Below are 20,309 nucleotides of genomic sequence, written 5' to 3' on the forward strand. Positions count from 1 at the left end.
AAAGTATCCTGTTTATTGCGTTTATAAACTAGGTAAGGCAGTGAACATACCCAGCATTCCTTTCTCTTCTTATTTTGAATAATAATAATAAATTTTCTCCACAACAACCCTGTGAGGTTGGACCGTGCTGAGAAAGAAAAGCAGTCAATTAGGTTTTTGTGTGAGTAAGCAAGATTAGAACTTGGGGTCTCCTGTTTTCTAGCCTGTTGTCTAAACCACTGAATTGGCTCTTAACATGGAGGGGTGGGGGGAGATAAAGCTTTCCATGAGCTTTTATTTGAACTTGGTAGTTTTTATTTGCAATGTTTCTTTGGCCTTTAACAAGAGATCCTGGGGCCTTCGACTTTATTCTTGGCCTCTGTCCCAGACTAACATTGACTGGCCTTTAATAAGGGCCTACTGCACAGGGTTGTGATAACAAGTGGCCAGCTGGAAGCGTAGGTAGAGTGATTTTGCTCTGGTCCGGCAAAACAAAAATGTGATTTTTTTTTTTAATTGTGATTTTTCTCACCTCCGTATTATTTTTATATTGTCTTGACCTGTTTCTGCGTCTTCTGTAAACGACTGTTTGGCAGTTGAGAGAAACAGGATTCTAGAATGGCTTCTCTTAAATGTTCTTGCTTAAAGGAGAAAATGTTCTTGGCCTTTCATTTTAATGGTACATACTTGTGCCGTGTGGGAACCTGGTTAACAAGCTTCTGAGGTGTGTTTCCTCAAAAGTATGACCTCTGCTATCCTGTAGGATTTACTCCCCAAAAGGCATGCGACTATAAACTCGCTCTGCCTTGAACCTCTTTGCAGAAATCTCTTACCTTTCAGCCTGATTTCTTTTCTTTTCTTTTTTGTAAAAAGTTTTTTTATTTTTTAACACACACACAAACATACATTTTTCCTGAACAGAATATTGGCCAGGTTTCAAATTTAAACAACTTCCAGTTCTCTTCCAACACATTTTATATGCTTACATTAATATATCTTTGCCTTTCTCTCTCATTCTTAATTTCTTTCTTTTATTTATGTTGTAATCTTACCCTTCGCCCTGAATTCTAATCGTTTATCAATTTCCCTGTCCCCCCCCCCTCCTTACTCCCTTTAAATTAAACCCTTTATTTCCCAACAGCCTGATTTCTTAAAAGTATTTCTAGCAGGACTTCCAGAGTCTGTAACAGCTTTTTGTTCCCTAAGCCATCTGTCTGGTAAACTCGCAAGATTCGTTTTTCTCGTCATGTTACATGTATACATTCAAACTAGACTGTGTTGTTTCTCTGTGTCATATAATATATGTGGGTATAATCTATCTATCTATCTATCTATCTATCTATCTATCTATCTATCTATCTATCTATATCTATTATTTATTTGTCATGCTTATGCAGCGTATATTGGAGGGGGTGGCCCTTAATGCATGCCTGTTGGTGTATATTTTAAAGTGACAGTTAAGTTATTCTAAGTCTTAAGCCTATTCTAAGATGGTGATTTTAAAGCTTCACTGTTCTCCCACTTCTTGATACCCAAGTCTGGTAGAACTCGCTGTAACTTTTCTCCTCGGCTGAAGGATATGCTACTTTTAAGCACCATTGTTTTTCCTTTGTAGAACATATACCTCTACATGTATGTAGAGGCGGCCTTCTGTTGCCTGCTGTCCATGTGGCTTGCTGAGCCGCTCAAAGATTCGCTTAACGTATTCTGGGTGGGGGTGGGTGAGGAGGGAGGCTTTTGCACCTGGTAGTCTCGGAGGAAGCAAGGACTCCGTTCCTTCCTCGGTGATCTGCCCCCGTAAAGTTCAGGCTGCCTTCACCCATCGCTACAAAGGCTTTCAAATACGCCTCCAGCCGGAGGCAAAGCGAAACTATTGAGAAAGGTGGAGAAAGAGGTTTGCTACTTCCTGCTAGGTGTCAGCAAGCTGTTTGACTTTGATTCAGCTCCTGAACGGAAAAGCAGAATCGTCTCTCTGGGCTTTGTCCTATTGCCTAGTGCTGTCTTCCTCCTTGTTTCCCCCGTGTTGCAGCTTCATTGTTATCAACAGGTGGGAAAGTCTGTTGTGGTGTCAGCTTCCCTCCCTCCCTCCCTCCCTTTCCCAGCGTGCCACGTGCAACTTACCCTAAAGACTTCCCTGCTATTTGCCTGACAAATACTCCTCCCCCACCCCTACCACCCCGCCTGTGTCTCCCCCGAGGCAGGTGTGTACCTTTCTTTCTCTCCCTTCGCTTCTCGTCTCTGTGGCAATCGCCCGCTGGCTGAGCTGCTGTGTGTACCTGTCTGTCCAACTAGGGAACAGGGGCTTCGTGACATTTAGGGGTTTCTTTCCTAAAAGGAAAACGGAGAGTGCCTCCCCGCTGGAGTTGGATCAATGGGAAGGATGGCAGCTGGTTTGGAAGGAGAAGGGTTGAGCCTGTTTTTTGCTTGCCGAGGTCCTGAGAAAAGGGCACCCGATTAAGATAGCATTCCTGTTGAGAAGTAATTCCCCCACAGGCTGCCCGCAAATATCAATTTTACAAGGAGGTTCTTGATGGAGACATCAGCGGGATGAAAACATATTTCTTCGCCGGCTGCTGGATGATATTCAGAACGAATAGATGGGACAACCAGGCATCTTAACCACCTTAAGCTTTGTAGCTTCGTATAGCAGTGGCACTTAGACTTATATACCGCTTTATAGGGCTTTACAGCCCTCTCTAATCGGTTTATAGAGTCAGCATCTTGCCCCCCCAAAAAAAACCCAACTATCTGGGTTCTCATTTTACCGACCTCAGAAGGATGGGAGGCTGAGTCAACCTCGAACCGGTGAGATTCCAACGGCTAAACTGCAGGAAGCTGGCAAGCCAGAAGAAGTAGCCTGCAGGACTGCATTCTAACCACGGCGCCACCACGGCTCATGGTAGATCGGGGTGTCAAACTCGACTTTTATTGAGGGCCGCATTGGGATGGTGTTTGAGCTCGGTGGGGTGGGTGTGGCTTGGGTGGGGTGGGTGTGGCCAGCTCGATGTCACTCGTGTCGGGGGCGCCTGTGGTGGCCGAGCGATCTGCTGGAGAAAACAGGCTCCCAAGCTCCATTTTGGACTGCAACGGCTTCCTGCAACCCTCTGCCAGGGAAAATGGAGATCACTGGCAGAGGCACCATGGGCTGATCCTTTTCTGTTTCCAGGGTGGCCCCATGGGCCAGATCTAAGCCCCCATAGGCCAGATCCAGCCTACAGGCCTTTAGTTTGACACGCCTGTGGTAGATGGATAGATGGATTTCTGATGGGTGCACTGATGATGTTATCTAGTTTGGGTGATGAAACACCTGCAAAACAAACAAACAAACAACAAACAAACTCAGAGAGCACCTGGAGCTACAAATATTCTCCTTTATCAAATGGGTTCCTGTTTTAATCATTAGGGTTTACTGAATCCTAAGTAGCAAAACTAGACAAAATTTCCAACTTGTTCCCGTTCCAAAGGAAGCGTCCCTCTTTTAAAATGGCCCACGATGTTCTGATTTGAAATAAGGCAGCCTTTTGCCTCCTAATGTTGCATATGAAAATATCTGCCATCTAATGAATTTTGTAGCTCAGGAGAGTTCTTGGGGAATAGTTCTCTCATAATTTCTTATGCAGCATGAAGGAGACAGAGCTATGATCCAAAAATACCCTTGGCCCAACTCTTTACCTTGGCTGACAATCCTCTAGGTGGCTTTAAACCAATGTTTATTGGCCTCATTTCCAGCATGAATATATTAACAGGTAGTCCTCGACTTACGACCACAATGGAGCCCAAAATTTCAATTTATAAGCGAGACATTTGTCAAGTGAGTTTTGCCTGCGTTTACGATCTTTCTTGCCCTGGTTGTTAAGTGAATCACTGCAGTTAAGTTAGTAACACGGTTGTTAAGTGAATCTGACTTCCCCATTGACTTGTCAGAAGGTCACAAAAGGGGATCGCATGACCCCGGGACACTGCAAATGTCATAAGTACAAGCCAGTTTGTCAAGTGTTCAAATTTTGATGATGTGACCATGTTGTAAGTCGCATTTTTTCCCGTGCTGTTGTAACTTTGAACAGTCACTAAACAAACTGTTGTAAATCAACTGTTGTAAATCCTGCTTGAGCAGGGAGTTGGATTATTCTGTTATTCTCTTACTGGTCTCGCTTATAGAGAGGTGATAAAAATTACAGAGAAGAGAGTCATCTATCCTTGTGGATCTACAAGCACATCTGGAATTTTGAGGGCATATTATGGACTGCAGAGGTACCATGTGAGGGGAGGGACTCCCCATTCAGTTTTTTGTTTTGTTTTTTTGTTTTTGTTTACATTTATATCCTGCCTTTCTCCGAAGACTCAGGGCGGCTTACAGTGTGTAAGGCAATAGTCTCATTCTATTTGTATATTTTTACAAAGTCAACTTATTGCCCCCCCAACAATCTGGGTCCTCATTTTACCTACCTTATAAAGGATGGAAGGCTGAATCAACCTTGGGCCTGGTGGGACTAGAACCTGCAGTAATTTGCAGGCAGCTGTGTTTTAATAACAGGCTTCTTACAGCCTGAGCCTGAGCCAGACCACGGCCACCAGTTATCCATGTTATCATCACATGACCAGTTATCCAAAAAATCAAATGGGCGTAGAAGTCAGGAAAGTGCTAACGAAGACCCCTGTGGATATATTACAGGTAGCCCTCGACTTATGACCACAATTGAGCCCAAAATTTCTGTTGTTAAGGGAGACATTTGTTAAGTGTGTTTTGCCCCATTGTACGACCTTTCTTGTCTCTGTTGTTAAGTGAATCACTGCAGTTGTTAAGCTCGGTTGTTACATGAATCTGGCTTCCCCGTTGACTTTGCTTCTCAGAAGGTCTCAAAAGATTATTAAATATGGCTCCAGGACGAACCGTCGTAAATATGAACCGGGTTGCCAAGCATCTGAATTTTGATCATGTGACCATGGGGATGCTACAAAGGTTACAACTGTAAAAAAAAAACAACGGTCATAAGTACTTTTTTCAGTGCCTGGTAACTTTGAACGGTGACTAAATGAACTGTTGTAAGTCAAGGACTACTTGTAAATATCTTGACCACCACATTTACCGTATTTTTCGGAAAATAAGACGCATCTTTTTTCCCCAGAAAAGAGGGTGAGAATCTGGGTGTGTCTTATACTCCAAATTTATTTTATTTTATTTATTTTATTTTGTCACAACATTATATACAAGCACATATAATGAAAGAAAACAATAGGACAGGAACGGTAGGCACTTTTGTTCACTTATGCACGTCCCTTACAGTCCTCTTAGGAATGGGGTGAGGTCAATGGTAGATAGTTTTTGGTTAAAGCTTTTGGGAGTTTGAAAAGAGACCACAGAGTCAGGTAGTGCGTTCCAAGCATTAACAACTCTGTTACAAAAGTCATATTTTCTGCAATTAAGATTGAAGCGGTTAACATTAGGTTTGAATCTATTGTTTGCTCTTGTATTATTGCGATTGAAGCTGAAGTAGTCTTTAACAGGAAGGACTTTGCAATAGATGATTCTGTGTGTTAAACACAGGTCATGTCAGAGTCAGAGGAGTTCTAAGTTTTCTAATCCCAGGATTTCAAGTCTGGAGGTATAAGGTATTTTGTTGTTTGCAGAGGAGCTGAGAACTCTTCTTCAAATGTAGACCCGCCCATCTTCCCAGATGGAGGTTTCAGAGTCTGAAAAAAGCATCAGAAAAGAAGCTTCAGAAAAGAAACCCCCAAACAACAGAGCTTCAGAAAAGAAGCCCCCCAAAAGAGCTTCAGAGGCACAGAGCTCATAACCAAGGAACCTGTTGCTAAAATTCACCTCTGGGAACAGCTGATTGGAGGTATTCTATGAGGCTGATCCCCCCACCAATCAGCTTTTTTCTTATTTTCCTCCCAAAAAACTAAGGTGTGGCTTATACTCCGGTGTGTCTTATACTCCGAAAAATACGGTACATATATAAGAGCCAAGGTGGCGCAGTGGTTAGAGTGCAGCACTCCAGGCTACTTCAGCTAACTGCTAGCTGCAGTTCGGGAGTTCAAATCTCACCGGCTCAAGGTTGACTCAGCCTTCCATCCTTCCGAGGTGAGTGAAATGAGGACCCAGATTGCTGGGGGCAATATGTTGACTCTTTAAACCGCTTAGAGAGGGCTGTAAAAGCGCTGTGAATCCGTATATAAGTCCAAGTGCTAGTGCTATATGCTTCTCATTCAAGAGGACTCATTCCTAATCAAGTATAGAATTTCAGCCTATCTTTTTAATTTTAATTTTTTTTGCCTCCAACAATGAACTCTTGTGGCTCAACAGGCTAATGCAGTCTGTTATTAACACAGCTGCCTGCAATTACAATTACTGCAGGTTCGAGTCCCATCAGGCCCAAGGTTGACTCAGCCTTCCATCCTTTATAACAGCGGTTCTCATCCTGTGGGTCGGGACTCCGTTGGGGGTCGAATGACAATTTGCCAGGGGTCGCCTAAGACCAACGGAAATATGGGAAGTATACTTGCGAGTCGAAGAATTGTGCTCCAATGGTTGACTCCACAAGCCAGCTGCAGGCTCTTCAAATCGCTAGCCGAATTCGGCTTCAGGCACGATGAATTAAAAAAGAGAGAAATCTTTGCTCTGATGTCTCCCTCTCAAGCCAGCTGCAATCACTCCCAATCGCTAACCTAATCTGGCTTCAGGCGCGATAAACTTAATAGGGGAGGAGTCTCCACTTTAATGCCTCTGTCCTCAAGGCAATCACAAGCAGTCCAGATCACTAGCCAATACAGCTTCAGGCGCGATAAATTCAAAATGAAAATAATTTTATGGTTGGGGTCGCCACATCGTGGGGAATTGTATTAAAGGGGTCGCCACTGCTTTATAAGGTAGGTAAAATGAGGACTCAGATTGTTGGGGGGGGCAATACAATACAAGTTGATTTTGTATATAATATACAAATGAATGAGACTATTGCCTTACACAATGTAAGCCGCCCTGAGTCTTCGGAGAAGGGCGGGATATAAATTAAAAAAAAAAAAAACCTCTACCGTGTGTGGACAAACAACTCCAGAGACCAGGGCCAACGTTATAAAAATCCAAACAAGCATTCCCAACCCCAAATGCCTTCCACAAAAGTCTGGGTCGCGCTTAGTTGAATTCCACGTTCCCTGTGCAGGATGGTAGAACCAGCTCTCCCGTCTCTTATCAGAAAATGTGTGTGCGCTTTGTTGTTTGTAAGAAATGTGGCTTTCTTTGTTGATTTTTTTTCCAGGTTTTTGCAGTTGGCTTTCAGAAGCTGCTCTTAGCAGCTTCTTAGGTGGTCTGCCTGCTTGTCTGTCTGTCTGTCTGTCTACACATTTCCTTTCACTTGTGAAGACAGCCGGGAAAAAGATTTTCAAAGCAGCTATGCAAGTTTGAAGGGAGGAGGGGGGAAAAATCCAGATGCTATAATTATTGTGGGTGGGAGATGTTTTCGTACAGCTTCTGCATACTCTAATCAGTGATGGCTACCCTTTTGCCATTGCGTGCCAGAAGCGCGGGGGTGGGGGGAGGGGTCGCGCACAGGTGTCCCCACACCCATAATTCTATGCACCCCATCTCCACCGGAAGTTGGTCCATTTCCGCCTCGGGAAAGGGGGGAAAGGCCATTTTCGCCCTCCCCAGGTTCCTAGAAAGGCTCTGGAGGCTGGGGAGAGCAAAAAACGGGCCTTCCGGTCCCACCGGAAGTTGGCAAACGGGTCGTTCCAGCCTCTGTGGGGTGGGGGAGGTTGTTTTCACCTTCCTCAATCTCCTAGAAAGGCTCTGGAGGCTGGGGAGAGAGAAAAATGGTCTTACCGGGCCATCACATGCCAGGAACAGGGGGAGCTTCGGTGTGGGTCACATGCGCATGTGCAGGGGGAGGGCGCATAGAATTATGGATGTGGGCATGCGCGTGCGCAACACATCATCTCTTCCAAGAGATTCGGACAGCTTCGCAATTTAGATTTAACAGCAGTGGTGCCTTCATAACTTTTTATTCTGCAGCATAAAGTAGTCCTCGTTTTACGACAATTTGTTTTGTGACCGTTCAAAGTCACAATGGCACTGAAAAAAGGTGACTTACGACCGTTTTTCACACTTGCGACTGCCGCAGCATCTCCGTGGGTCGCGTGATCAAAATTCAAACGCTTGGCAGCTGATCCGTATTTATGACCGTCGCAGAGTCCCGAGGGTTACATGATCCCCTTTTGCAACCTTCTGACAAGCAAAGTCAACAGAGAAGGCAGATTCACTTAACAAACTGGGTTACTAAATTATCCACTGCAGCGATTGATTTAACAACCGTGGCAAGAAAGGTCGTAAAACGGGGCAAAACTCACTTCAGAACTGTCTTGCTTGGCGGCAGAAATTTGGGTCTCGGTTGTGGTCGTAAGTCGAGGATGCAATTCCTGAGCAGTGAGCTGTTCTGCACTTCAGGATAAGAGGGTTGTAAGAATGCAGGAAGGGACTTTTTGACTTGTGGGTGTTTCCTCCCGTTAAAAGTTTTCTCCTTTTCCTCAGCCGGCAACTTTGAATGAAAAAGAGAATAACCTGTTAAAGCAAATGAGATCCTTCATCTATTCAATACTGCCCCCTCCAGCTGCTTTTTATTAAGAAAAAATAGTCAAGTTGTGTGTTATGTAGCGTAAATCCTCACCGGTTCGTTTTCAAGGTACTTCAGAGTTGCATCCCGAGGACATATATGTGCAGTGGGGCTCAAGCAAGATGACGGTGGCTTTAAAGAGAGAGAGGCGGTAGAACATTTGTTCAGTTCTGTCACTGAGGAGGTGGCTGAACTATATGAATTTGCCTTTAAAAAAACAACGAAGGGGAGGCTAGTCCCAAGTGAGCTGCCAGGGATTATTTGGCGTTGTTTACTCTGAGTTACACCTTCAGCAGAGGGAAGCAGGAAGAATCTTGCTGACTGTTGAATTACCCCCAAAATCTAAGAGTTCAGAGACCCCTCCCCCCAGGACTATCAGAGGTCCTATATACCTATATATGAGGACCCAGGTTGTTGGGGGCAATAGGCTGTGAAGCGATATATAAGTCTAAGTGCCATTGCTATAAGCCAGGGGTGTCAAACTCAAGGCCCACGGGCCGGATCTGGCCTGTGGAGTGCTTAGATCTGGCCCACAAAGGATTGGCCTGTGGTCCCTCTCTCAGCAAAAATGGAGCTCGGGAGGGTCACGCCTGGCCCCCCAAAGCTCTGTTTTCACTGACAGAGGGTTGCAGGAGGCCGTCGTAGCCGAAAACAGAGGTCGGGAACCTGTTTTCGCTGGCAGAGCGCTCAGGCTACCACAGATGTAAAAAAGATGCTGAGACTCTAGAAAGAGTGCAGAGAAGAGCAACAAAGATGATTAGGGGACGGGAGGCTAAAACATATGAAGAACAGTTGCAGGAACTGGGTATGTCTAGTTTAATAAAAAGAAGGACTAGGGGAGACATGATAGCAGTGTTCCAATATCTCAGGGGTTGCCACAAAGAAGAGGGAGTTGGGCTGTTCTCCAAAGTACCTGAGGGTAGAACAAGAAGCAATGGGTGGAAACTGATCAAGGAAAGAAGCAACTTAGAACTGAGGAGAAATTTCCTGACAGTTAGAACAATTAATGAGTGGAACGACTTGCCTGCAGAAGTTGCAAATGACCCAACACTGGAAATTTTTAAGAAGATGGTGGATAACCATCTGTCTGAGATGGTGTAGGGTTTCCTGCCTGGGCAGGGGGTTGGACTAGAAGACCTCCAAGGTCCCTTCCAACTCTGTTGTTGTTGTTATTATTATATGCCTCCAATATGAGTGACATCGAGCTGGCCACGCCCACCCTGGCCATGCCCCCCCCTCTTGGCCCCCTGAGATCAAACACAACCCTGATGCGGCCCTCACTGACATCGAGTTTGACACCCCTGCTATAAGCGATATCAAAAAGCTAGGTGCCGAAATAAAATCAGCAGGCAGGCAATCGTAAGCCCTTGATGGAACCCTGCCAGAAAGATTGCCAGGAGATTGACTTAGGGAGATCTACTTGATTTATTCCTCATTAGTTTATACCTGTACTAATACCTGTTTGGTTCTCTTTCAGCAGGTATGGGGAATCAGGTGGAGAAACTGACCCACTTAAACTACAGAGAGGTTCCCACGGCCGACCCAGCCGGCATGGACCGAGACGAAGGTCCCCGAATTGGAGTTTCTTACATATTTTCCAATGATGATGATGATGTAGAGCCTCAGCAAGACCCAGCAGAGCTCGGTGGGGAACACCCTGCATCACAACCGTACGACCCGCAACTTCACGAAGTGGAATGCTCCATTTATTACCGGGACGAGTGCATCTATCAAAAAAGTTTTTCTGGCGACCACAACTCGTCTGGTGAGGTGGGGGGCGGTGGAGGAGGAGGAGGAGGAGGAGGGGGCCATTTCACCACCTATACACCAGAAAACCTACTGAACAAGTGCAAAGCTGGTGATCTGATAGAATTTGTGTGCCAGGCCCAGTACCCTCACTGGGCAGTGTACGTAGGTGACTTCCAAGTTGTACACCTTCACAGACTTGAAGTGGTGAACAGTTTTCTCACCGACGCCAGCCAGGGCCGGCGGGGGCGCATCGCGAACCACTTGTACCGCTACAAACCGCTCAGTCCCGCCACCGTGGTACGAAACGCCCTGGATCAGGTGGGCCGCAAAGACCAAGATCTCAGCTGGAGGAACTCCGAATGTTTTGCCGCCTGGTGCCGTTATGGCAAGCGCGAGTTCAAAATTGGGGGCGAACTGCGCATAGGGAAGCAACCTTACCGGTTGCAGATCCAGCTGGGAGATAAACGCAGTCACACGCTTGAGTTTCAGAGCCTGGAAGATCTCATTATGGAAAAACGAAGGAACGATCAAATCGGAAAAGTGGCCGTCATCCAAGAATTGTCCAGCCATCTCCAAGCAGCCGAGGCCGACAACGAAGACGGTGGTGCTAATGGCAAACCAGGTGCCTGGACTGTTGCTGAGTAGCAGTCCTTGCACAGTCTGGCTGCTTAACCTTGGCGATGGATTAAAACTGAATCCTGCGAAATTGAGCTGTTATAAGCCCTTTGGGCTCTTCCAGTGCAGGTTGACTCCAATCCCATGTGAAGGAAAGGGGCAAAGCTGATTAAGCATCGGTCCTTCGGCACTTAACTCCTTTGGTGCTTGCTTGAAACCAGCAAGTTTATACGGTTGAGGGTTAAATCTCAGGAAGATCTTCCTCACTCGCTGTTTTATGCATTGAGTCTCTCTCTCTCTCTCTCTCTCTCTCTCTCTCTCTCTTCCCATATTGCTCCCCTGTTCCTCCTGCTTTGAGCTTCTGGCTTGTTTTAAATTGGACCGAGATCCCACCTCAGTGAATTTACAGGACTCAATGTTATAGCAAGGTCATTTCTCTCTTCACCCCCCACTCTTTTGGCATTTCTGGAATCTCCCTCCCTTTCGTTCTGCTGGTTATGGCCTTCCATTCTTCCTGTCCCCAGATATTTCTATGAGGATTTAATGGCTAAATTATTGTGCATTTGAGGGAGGGGGGTCACAGGGTTGGCCTGCTTGTGCTGAAGGATTTGGCCAAGTTGTGAAGCAAGAAGTGTCATTGCTTGGCTGTTCCCAAAGGGCCTTTTCTGGAAGGTTGTGGAGGGATGCAAACCATTTGCACAGAAGTGGCATTCCAAAGTGGAATTACCCTGGAATAAGGGCTGCAGCTTTTCATTTAGGAACCGGCTACCAAGAAACTTTTCTCCTTTAATTACAGTGTGAAGTTGAGTTAAGCCATGGCCAGCCAGTGTTTTTAGAAGTTTATTGAAATTTAGTGGGAAGGCAGCTAAACCCTCTTAGTGCCAGTGGTTACGGCAGGATTAATTTGCTACAAAATCCAAGTACTGTTTGGGCACATTGTGTATTTGTTGGAAAAGGTGACACAAGAGACAGGCAATGATTTTGAAAATGAATTTTATTCCTAGGCAGTGAAGCTGGTTGTCTTATTTTTACTCTTAAATGCCCAAGGACTAGGCTGTTACGCATTTGGGGGGAAAAAAACAACACTTTTTCTTTCAGTCTGTTTTATCATTTTTTTATGTATAAAATGATTGATTTCAGAAGCCCGGCATCTTCTGTGCATTTTTTTCAATCTATTTTTTGGTTTCATTCATTCTGTTTAGTAAGTCAGCAAAGCACATCCTCCCCATTAACAATGGGGGGGGGGGAAGGAAAGGGATGGTATGTATTGTGCATTTTCAGGTTAGGGAATTTCTGTCTTCAGCCCCTCAAGCTGATCTCTATTGATGCCTTCTTTTTTCTTGGTGGACTTTTGCTTCTCTAGGGATATTGTTAACGCAAGGAAGAGAAAGCAGCTGCTCCCCTTTGTAGAAATGGAAGAGATTCAAAGATTTGCCTTGTTGGCAAGTCACAATTATAAAAAAGAGAACTGGTAAAAAGTTCTGCTTGGGCATTATTGTTGCTAACTTGAAACTGCAGCCGTATAGTTGCCAATCCTATAAAAAACTGTTCAGCATGCATTAACTAGGAGCTGTGCTTCAGGAGTTGCTTTGTAGCTAGGAATTTGTTATCTTCATTCCGATCAGCAAATGGAAGAAGCAAGAATTGTGTGTTTTGGTCAGCAGACTGTTAACTTCCTTGCTAATGGCTGATTTCTCATAAAAAGCCTCTGATTTGTTTTAAGTGGTGAAGTTGCACATTTGGAAGCAAAGGTGTTTGCTGTAACTAAGCAGCATTTTAAAACATGCTTAGCAATTATTAACCACCACTTAAAGCAGACGATATTCTCTGCTATCTCTTCACTGCAAAACCATGTAAGGGATGCTTTTCAACCACACGCATCCGATTGCCATCTTTTGCAGAGGGTTGAGTTGATGTTCCAGTGGTTGGTTATTCCTCTAGAGTGGGTGTCTGCAACCTGTGGCTCCGGAGCCCCATGCGGCTCTTTTGTCCCCCTGCTGTGGTTCCCTATCAGTTGAACCCACCACTGTTCTAGCCCCACCGCTCACCCTCCCCTTCCAGTCACTCCTCGCCTGGCCTGAGAGAGATCAGAGACAGAGACACAGAAAACGCTGGGAGCCACAAAACATGGGTAGGCGTGGCTGGGTGTGTGTCATGTGACTGGGTGGGAATGAGTGACATCGAGTTGGCCACACCCACCCAGGTTTTGTGGCTCCCGGTGTTTTCTTTTCTGTGGGAAACGGGCCCAAATGGGTCTTTTGAGTATTTAAGGTTGCAGATGCCTGCTCTAGAGTAAGCGACATTGGATCGTGGGTTGATAAGTGAGAGAATGACAATGACATAAAGCCTTGCTCCTTTTCCTTTCTGTACTTTGGTTGTTCCAGCGGTGGCTAGATGGTGCCACAAATCACTTTAGACAAATCACTGATCATCTGAAATGAGTTTAGGCTGGTGGATCCTTGATCTTATAAAGAAACATTCTTGGTTGTCCTTTTTTGTAAGATTCAGCCAGAAGTTAGTAATCGCGTGTTGAAAGGCTGTTTTGCTATCTATCAAAAAGTCCCACCCTTCCCAAAAAAAATTTAAAATTTAAAATTATAATTTTTTTTTTTAAAAAAATCCTTCCTGTGTTTTGAAAAATGCCTAGCAGGGAAAAATGCACAATAATGTGATTCCTTCTACCTATTGCTGCTTAGTTTATCTTCACTTTAGCTTCCTATATATTGGGACACCCAAAAAACCACGTTAATTCCCCCCCAATTCCTCACCTATAGATTAATGTGTTGCAATCCAGGGAATTTGCTACCGTACTGTATTCTGCTGAAGGTATAACCCACCACTGTCAACCCATAAATTTCTTGCATACCAAACAAGGACCAGCTTAACTTCAAGAACTTTGGTTTATTTTGCTAATGCACTGTGAGATTGTTTGCATTAAGGAAGAGGGAAGTGAGCCATGCAGAAAGTGAGATAATCCAGCGCTAATTTGGTTTTTCTCCCTTTGCTTCTGAGAGCTCAAAAGTTGCGATAAGCGGAAGTTGATAAAGGTCTCGAGGAGATGCCTGTTGTGTTGGAAACGGTGTCTTTTTAGGAACGTGATGTTATTCTGAGGTATGTGCTCTGCATACCGTGATTGTCAAGCTCATATGCAATATTGTATGTTTTTTAAGCACAAAAATCTGAACGTACCGAACTTGGCTATCGACAAGCAGAACAAGTCTTTTAAGCAGTGCTGATGAGGGCATCTGGAGGTACTTTTGATGGATGCTCATCAAAGCTTCTACAGCTGTCATCGTAAGAGGAAAAATTGCAGTGGGAAAAAAAAATTCTGCATATATTTCCCAGGAATACACAATAAGCAGGAACTCGCTTCCATTTGAGGACTGATCAGCATGGAGAAGTCATCACAAAATAGTAAAAATGTTTACTGCTATTAAAGAAGCCAAGATGATGCTCTTCCTGTTAAATCCAGCAACTGTATCCTAGCTTCAGAGTTGATATTTAGTTATTAATGATTCTGAATTTTGTAGAGAACAAAACTTATTTCGCTATGTAATAGTGGTTGTAAAATGATATTTTCTTACAAGTATTTTTGAAAAGAATTCCATCATGAAAATATTTACATTTTTTGAAAGCTGTATTATTTTCACAGAGAAATATATCCTCCAAATCAATTTTTGTTTATTTTTGTCATTGGTAATCTAAAAGTATTTTCTAGATCATAAATAAAGTGTACAAGAAATGATAGATGTCAAACATTGCAAATCTATCTGTTTGGTACTAAATTGTAAAGTAACTGAAAATATTTTTTCTCTGTCTAGAATATTAGAGATATTTAAAGGGGAAAAAAAACTAATTTACCATTTTTCTTCCTGAAGGCAAGAACTACTTTATCTGAATATTTGTTCACTGCTGGACAGCTGGTCAAATTCAAATCAAATTTATTTCTTGAAGTATAGTTACACAAATAATTCAAATATTCTGAGGGGTTTTTTTATGTAGTAGTTCCCATGGTTATGTTGATGCGGTCAGACATTGTTGAAGAACATCAGAACATTATTTTATCTGTGTAAAAGCTTTCTGTTTGCATTCTTGGTCACAAAATTATGTGAAGGTCAAAAGATGCAATTCCAGCCTCAAGTTGTTGAAAAAGGAGTACTTTTTTAAAAAAAAAAATCAATAATCCAAGCAGGTGATTACAACAGCCTTTTTCCTACCATCGAACTGTTATTTGTGTTTCTGTGGGAAAATCCTTGTTTAAAAATAAAAGTTGTCAAATTGTGACATCCTCCTCAAGGTTGGACACAGATTAGGAAAGAACTCAACAATCATTACAGGCATCTAATGTTTGGTTTGTACAGAAGCTTGTCATACAGCATCACTATATGCCAGGGATCTCCAAACCTGGCAGCTTTTAAGACTTGTGGACTTCAACTCCCAGAATTCCTCAGTTGGCTGGGGAATTCTGGGAGTTGAAATCCGAAAGTCTTAAAAGTTTGGAGACACCTGCTGTATGCAACAAGAACTGTACCAGTTCTTGGAACGTCTTGATGGAGTTTTATGGTTTTAGCTGGATATTCTGCTAATTGGATGGAGGGAATATTTTATATGCACGTACACAAACATTGGTTTTCCTTCTGCTAAGTTCAGTTTTAAGCGCAGGAGAATGGCAAATAGTATCTCATGATTTCATAGCATGGGGTAGATCTCCTCCAGGCTGTCATGAGAGAATGGGTATCTACTGCCTAAATCCATTGCAGTTGACAATGTTGAGATCACCATGCTTGGATGTGCCATTTACAATTCACCTTGGCCCCCTCTCATTTGAGCTCTTCCTCACCAAATTAGAACAGCAGAGCTGATAATTATATACTTTTGATTATAAAAACTTCTTATACTTGGATAATTCTCGTGGACTCTTGCAAAGAATCCCAAAAAAGGCAAAGATAAATGGCAGAAAGATATTACTGCTTTCACAGAATCACAGTATCCAGACATTCATGGAGAAATTGTTAATTTTCCAGAAGTGCAGATAATGTTTCTGTGCTTTTAATTTTTGGAAATAATAAACTGTGCAGTCATGGCACCCATCTGACTGCATGCGAGTCACTCGAACATATGCAAGTCACGGCAACCATCTTCCCGAACTTGACCCTTTTCAGATACTTTGAGCTATAAAACTCCACTAATCTTAGCATTACCAAGGGTTGGGATGATGGAGCCATAACTCTAAATGTAAGCAGGTTGAAGAGGAATGGTCTAGGACAATGGCCCCAATCCTTTGACCAGTTTTTGAAGATGTTTCGCTTCTCATCCAAGACGCTTCTTCAGCTCTGACTGGATAGTGGGGAATCAGAGCTGAAGAAACTTCTTAGATGAGAAGCAAAACATCTTCAAAGAAAAACAAGAAAGTCCAGTTGCCTCTTGAAAAAACACCTTTGGGACAAGCACTTCAGATATTGTTGATCTACAGTTCCTTGAAATCCTAGTCAGCACAGTTAATACTGAAAATTCTTCAGCTACAGTCGGAAAGCCACAAAATCACTATCCATTTATTTATTTATTTATTTATTTATTTATTTATTTATTTATTTATTAATCACATTTATATACAGCCCTATCTCCCGAAGGACTCAGGGCGGTTCACAGGCAAATAAAAAACATATAAATACAGATTAAAATAACAATTAAAAAACATATTCTACAAGGCCGAATTATTAAAAACAGTATAAATAATAAAACCCATTTAAAACCAATAAATTTAAAATCTAAGCCAGTCCTGCGCAGATGAATAAGTGTGTTTTAAGCTTGCGACGGAAGGTTCGGAGGTCCGGAAGTTGACGAAGTCCTGGGGGGAGTTCGTTCCAGAGGGTGGGAGCCCCCACAGAGAAGGCCCTTCCCCTGGGCGTCGCCAGACGACACTGCCTCGCTGACGGCACCCTGAGGAGTCCTTCTCTGTGAGAGCGCACGGGTCGGTGAGAGGTATTCGGTAGCAGTAGGCAGTCCCGTAAATAACCCGGCCCTATGCCATGGAGCGCTTTAAAGGTGGTTACCAAAACCTTGAAGCGCACCCGGAAGGCCACAGGTAGCCAGTGCAGACTGCGCAGGATAGGTGTCACACGGGAGCCACGAGGGGCTCCCTCTATCACCTGCGCAGCCGCATTCTGGACTAACTGCAGCCTCCGGATGCCCTTCAAGGGGAGCCCCATGTAGAGAGCATTGCAGTAATCCAGGCGGGAAGTGACGAGGGCGTGAGTGACCGTGCGTAAGGAGTCCCGATCAAGGAAGGGGCGCAACTGGCGAATCAGGTGAACCTGGTAGAAAGCTCTCCTGGAGACGGCCGTCAAATGATCTTCCAGAGACAGCCGTTCATCTAGGAGGACGCCCAAGTTGCGCACCCTCTCCATCGGGGCCTCTCCATCAGGGCCACCTATCCATATCTAGGTGTTGCTCAAATAAACTGTGGGATTATTTTTTTAAAAAAAAAATGCAATTATTTTTGCAGGTCTTAATTTTAAAAAAGGACTTATTTCTCATCATCTCAAAAAGCAATGCGACCAAAGTTCAGAAAAACCGAAGTCTAACAAAACGGGAACACATTTTGTTGGAAAAGATTGCGATAAATGGGTCGGTTCGGGCTTTTGGTTTTAAATGATCGAGCTGACATTGACCTTACTTTTCTCTCCTTTTCACAGGGCTTTGGGTAGCATTTAAAAAGATGACTCACCGAAGGTTTGAAAATTTACATTTCATGTAGGCCAAAGGTAAACTCAACTTTTCAGAATAGTTTTAAAAGGGTCGTGTTTCAGCAATTGATTTCCTTTCTTAAAAGAAATAGCTGGCTTAAAGGAATAAGTGGTAAATCTGTTGGTGAAGAGAATGTCCCTCTCTATATGTCATTTAATCATAACAGAATTGTATTGGACCTTGGAGATCGTCTAGTCCAATTCTCTGTTCAGACAGGGAGAGCCTATACCATTTCAGAGAAATGGAACATAGAACATAGAATAATAAAGTTGGAAGGGACCTCAGAGGTCTTCTAGTCCAACCACCTGCTCGAGCAGGAGATCCTATACCCGTGGTGGCGAAACTATGGCATGCGTGCCACAGGTGGCACACAGTGCCCTCTGTGGGCACGCGAGCTGTGGCCCCAATTCAGCTTCGCCGTGCATGCGCACGCCCCTCCCACCAGCCAGCTGGTCATCAGGTCTCTGCCACATATGTGTGGGGGTCATGCAGGGGCATGTGCCTGGGTCACGTGCATGGGGGCTGGGTGTGCGTGGAGCGTGGGGTGGATGCGGGGGGCGCGCACGCATTAGCAGGGGTGAGTGCGCATTGCATTTTGGGGGTTTGTGTGCACATGCTCGCATTTTGAGCACTCCGTCCGGAAAAGGTTAGCCATCACTGCCCTATACCAGGGGTCTGCAAACTTGGCTCTTTTAAGACTTGTGGACTTCAACTCCCAGAGTTGAAGCTGGCTGAGGAACTCTGGGAGTTGAAGTCCACAAGTCCTAAAAGAGCCAAGTTTGCAAACTCCTGCCCTATACCATTTCAGACAAATGGTTGTCCCGTCTCTCTTAAGGCAAGCTATTCCATTGGTTGATTGCTTTCAAATGGCTTTCAAATCTCCTCTTAAAAACTTTCAGTGGTGGAGCACTCACAACTTCTGGAGGCAAGTTGTTCCACTGATTAATTGTTCTCACTGTCTGGAAGCTTCTCCTAGGTTGGATCTCTCCTGGATAAATTTCCATCCGACTGTTACCATGTCACCCCTAGTCCTTCTCTTTCTTAGACTACATGGCCAGTTCCTGCAACCATTCTTCATATGTCTTAGCTTCCAGCCAGGGATGGGTTTATTTATTTATTTATTCACATTTTTATACCACCCTTCTCCGAAGACTCAGGGCGGTGTACAGCAAATAAAACGACAATAATACAAAAAACCATTTAAAATACCATAACAAAATTAAAAATCTAATTAAACTGCTGTATACTTAAAACTATTAGGTAAAAAATACAAAGATAAAACCCCTGTTAAAAACCCGCTAAAATCCCCAATTATTAAAATCAATCAATCAGGCCAGCCCTGCTTGCTGAAAAAAGAAAGTCTTGAGCTCGCGTTTAAAGGTCCGAAGATCAGGGAGAAGACGGAGTCCCACCGGCAGCTCGTTCCACAGAGCCGGGGCCCCCACAGAGAACGCTCTTCCCCTGGGGGCCGCCAGCCGACATTGGTTGGCTGACGGCACCCTAAGGAGGCCCTCCCTGTGAGAGCGCACTGGACGCACCGGACAATGGGAGGGAACTGGCGGCAGCAGGCGGTCCCGTAAATATCCCGGTCCGATGCCATGGAGCGCTTTAAAGGTGATAACCAACACCTTGAAGCGCACCCGGAAGACCACTGGCAACCAATGCAGCCCGCGCAGGAGAGGTGTTACATGGGAGCTACGAGGAGCTCCCTCAATCCCCCGCGCGGCTGCATTCTGTACCAGTTGGAGCCTCCGGATGCTCTTCAAGGGGAGCCCCATGTAGAGAGCATTGCAGTAATCCAGGCGGGAAGTGACGAGGGCATGAGTGACTGTGCATAACGAGTCCCGGTCCAGGAAAGGGTGCAATTGGCGAATCAGGCGAACCTGATAAAAAGCTCCCCTGGTGACGGCCGTCAAATGGTCTTCTAAAGACAGCCCTACGTCCAGGAGAACGCCTAAATTGCGCACCGATTCCCTGGGGGCCAACGATTCGCCCCCCACAGTCAGCAATGGGGTAAGCTGACTGTGCCGGGCTGCCGGCATCCACAGCCACTCCGTCTTGGATGGGTTGAGTCGGAGCCTGTTCGTCCCCATCCAGACCCGAACGGCTTCAAGACACCGAGTCATCACATCGATGGCTTCGTTGGGGTGGTTCAGGGTGGAGATGTACAGCTGAGTGTCATCGGCATACAGCTGACAACTCACCCCAAAACCACGAATGACCTCTCCCAGCGGCTTCATATAAATGTTGAACAGGAGGGGTGAGAGAATCGACCCCTGCGGCACCCCACACGTGAGTTGCCTAGCGGTCGATCTCTGCCCACCTGTCAACACCGTCTGCGAACGGTCGGAGAGGTAGGAGGTGAACCACCGTAAAACGGTGCCTCCCACTCCCAAACCCCCCAACCGTTGCAGCAAGATACCATGGTCGATCTACTTACCTAAAGGGTTCTACTTACCTTTACTACCGGTTCGCATCGTGCCCACGCACACTCTTCTGCGTATGCGCAGATCACTTTTGATGAAGATCAGGTCAGTGGGTGGAGCCTCCCGCTGATTTTACTACCGGTTCTTTAGAACTAGTCTGAACTGGGGATAACCCACCACTGCCTCC

The 20,309-nt window shown here is 44.8% G+C and overlaps 1 protein-coding gene across 4 annotated transcripts in view; it reads left to right on the forward strand.

Moving 5' to 3' along the window:
- The window catches only part of LRATD2 (LRAT domain containing 2), a 16,196-nt gene extending 1,502 nt beyond the window's left edge, over positions 1-14,694 (forward strand). For 2 of the 4 annotated variants that reach the window (XM_058176959.1, XM_058176961.1), the window contains exon 2: positions 10,063-14,694. In XM_058176959.1, coding sequence (XP_058032942.1) covers positions 10,068-10,979 — 912 coding nt within the window. In that variant the 5' untranslated portion in view covers positions 10,063-10,067 and the 3' untranslated portion in view covers positions 10,980-14,694. Of the gene's footprint in view, positions 1-8,608; positions 8,655-10,062 lie in introns of those variants that run through there. The other 2 variants (XM_058176962.1, XM_058176960.1) reach the window with 2 other exon arrangements.
- The last annotated feature ends 5,615 nt before the right edge of the window (positions 14,695-20,309 follow it).

This window comes from Ahaetulla prasina, chromosome 3 (assembly GCF_028640845.1).
Source record: "Ahaetulla prasina isolate Xishuangbanna chromosome 3, ASM2864084v1, whole genome shotgun sequence".
Taxonomy (NCBI): Eukaryota; Metazoa; Chordata; class Lepidosauria; order Squamata; family Colubridae; genus Ahaetulla; species Ahaetulla prasina.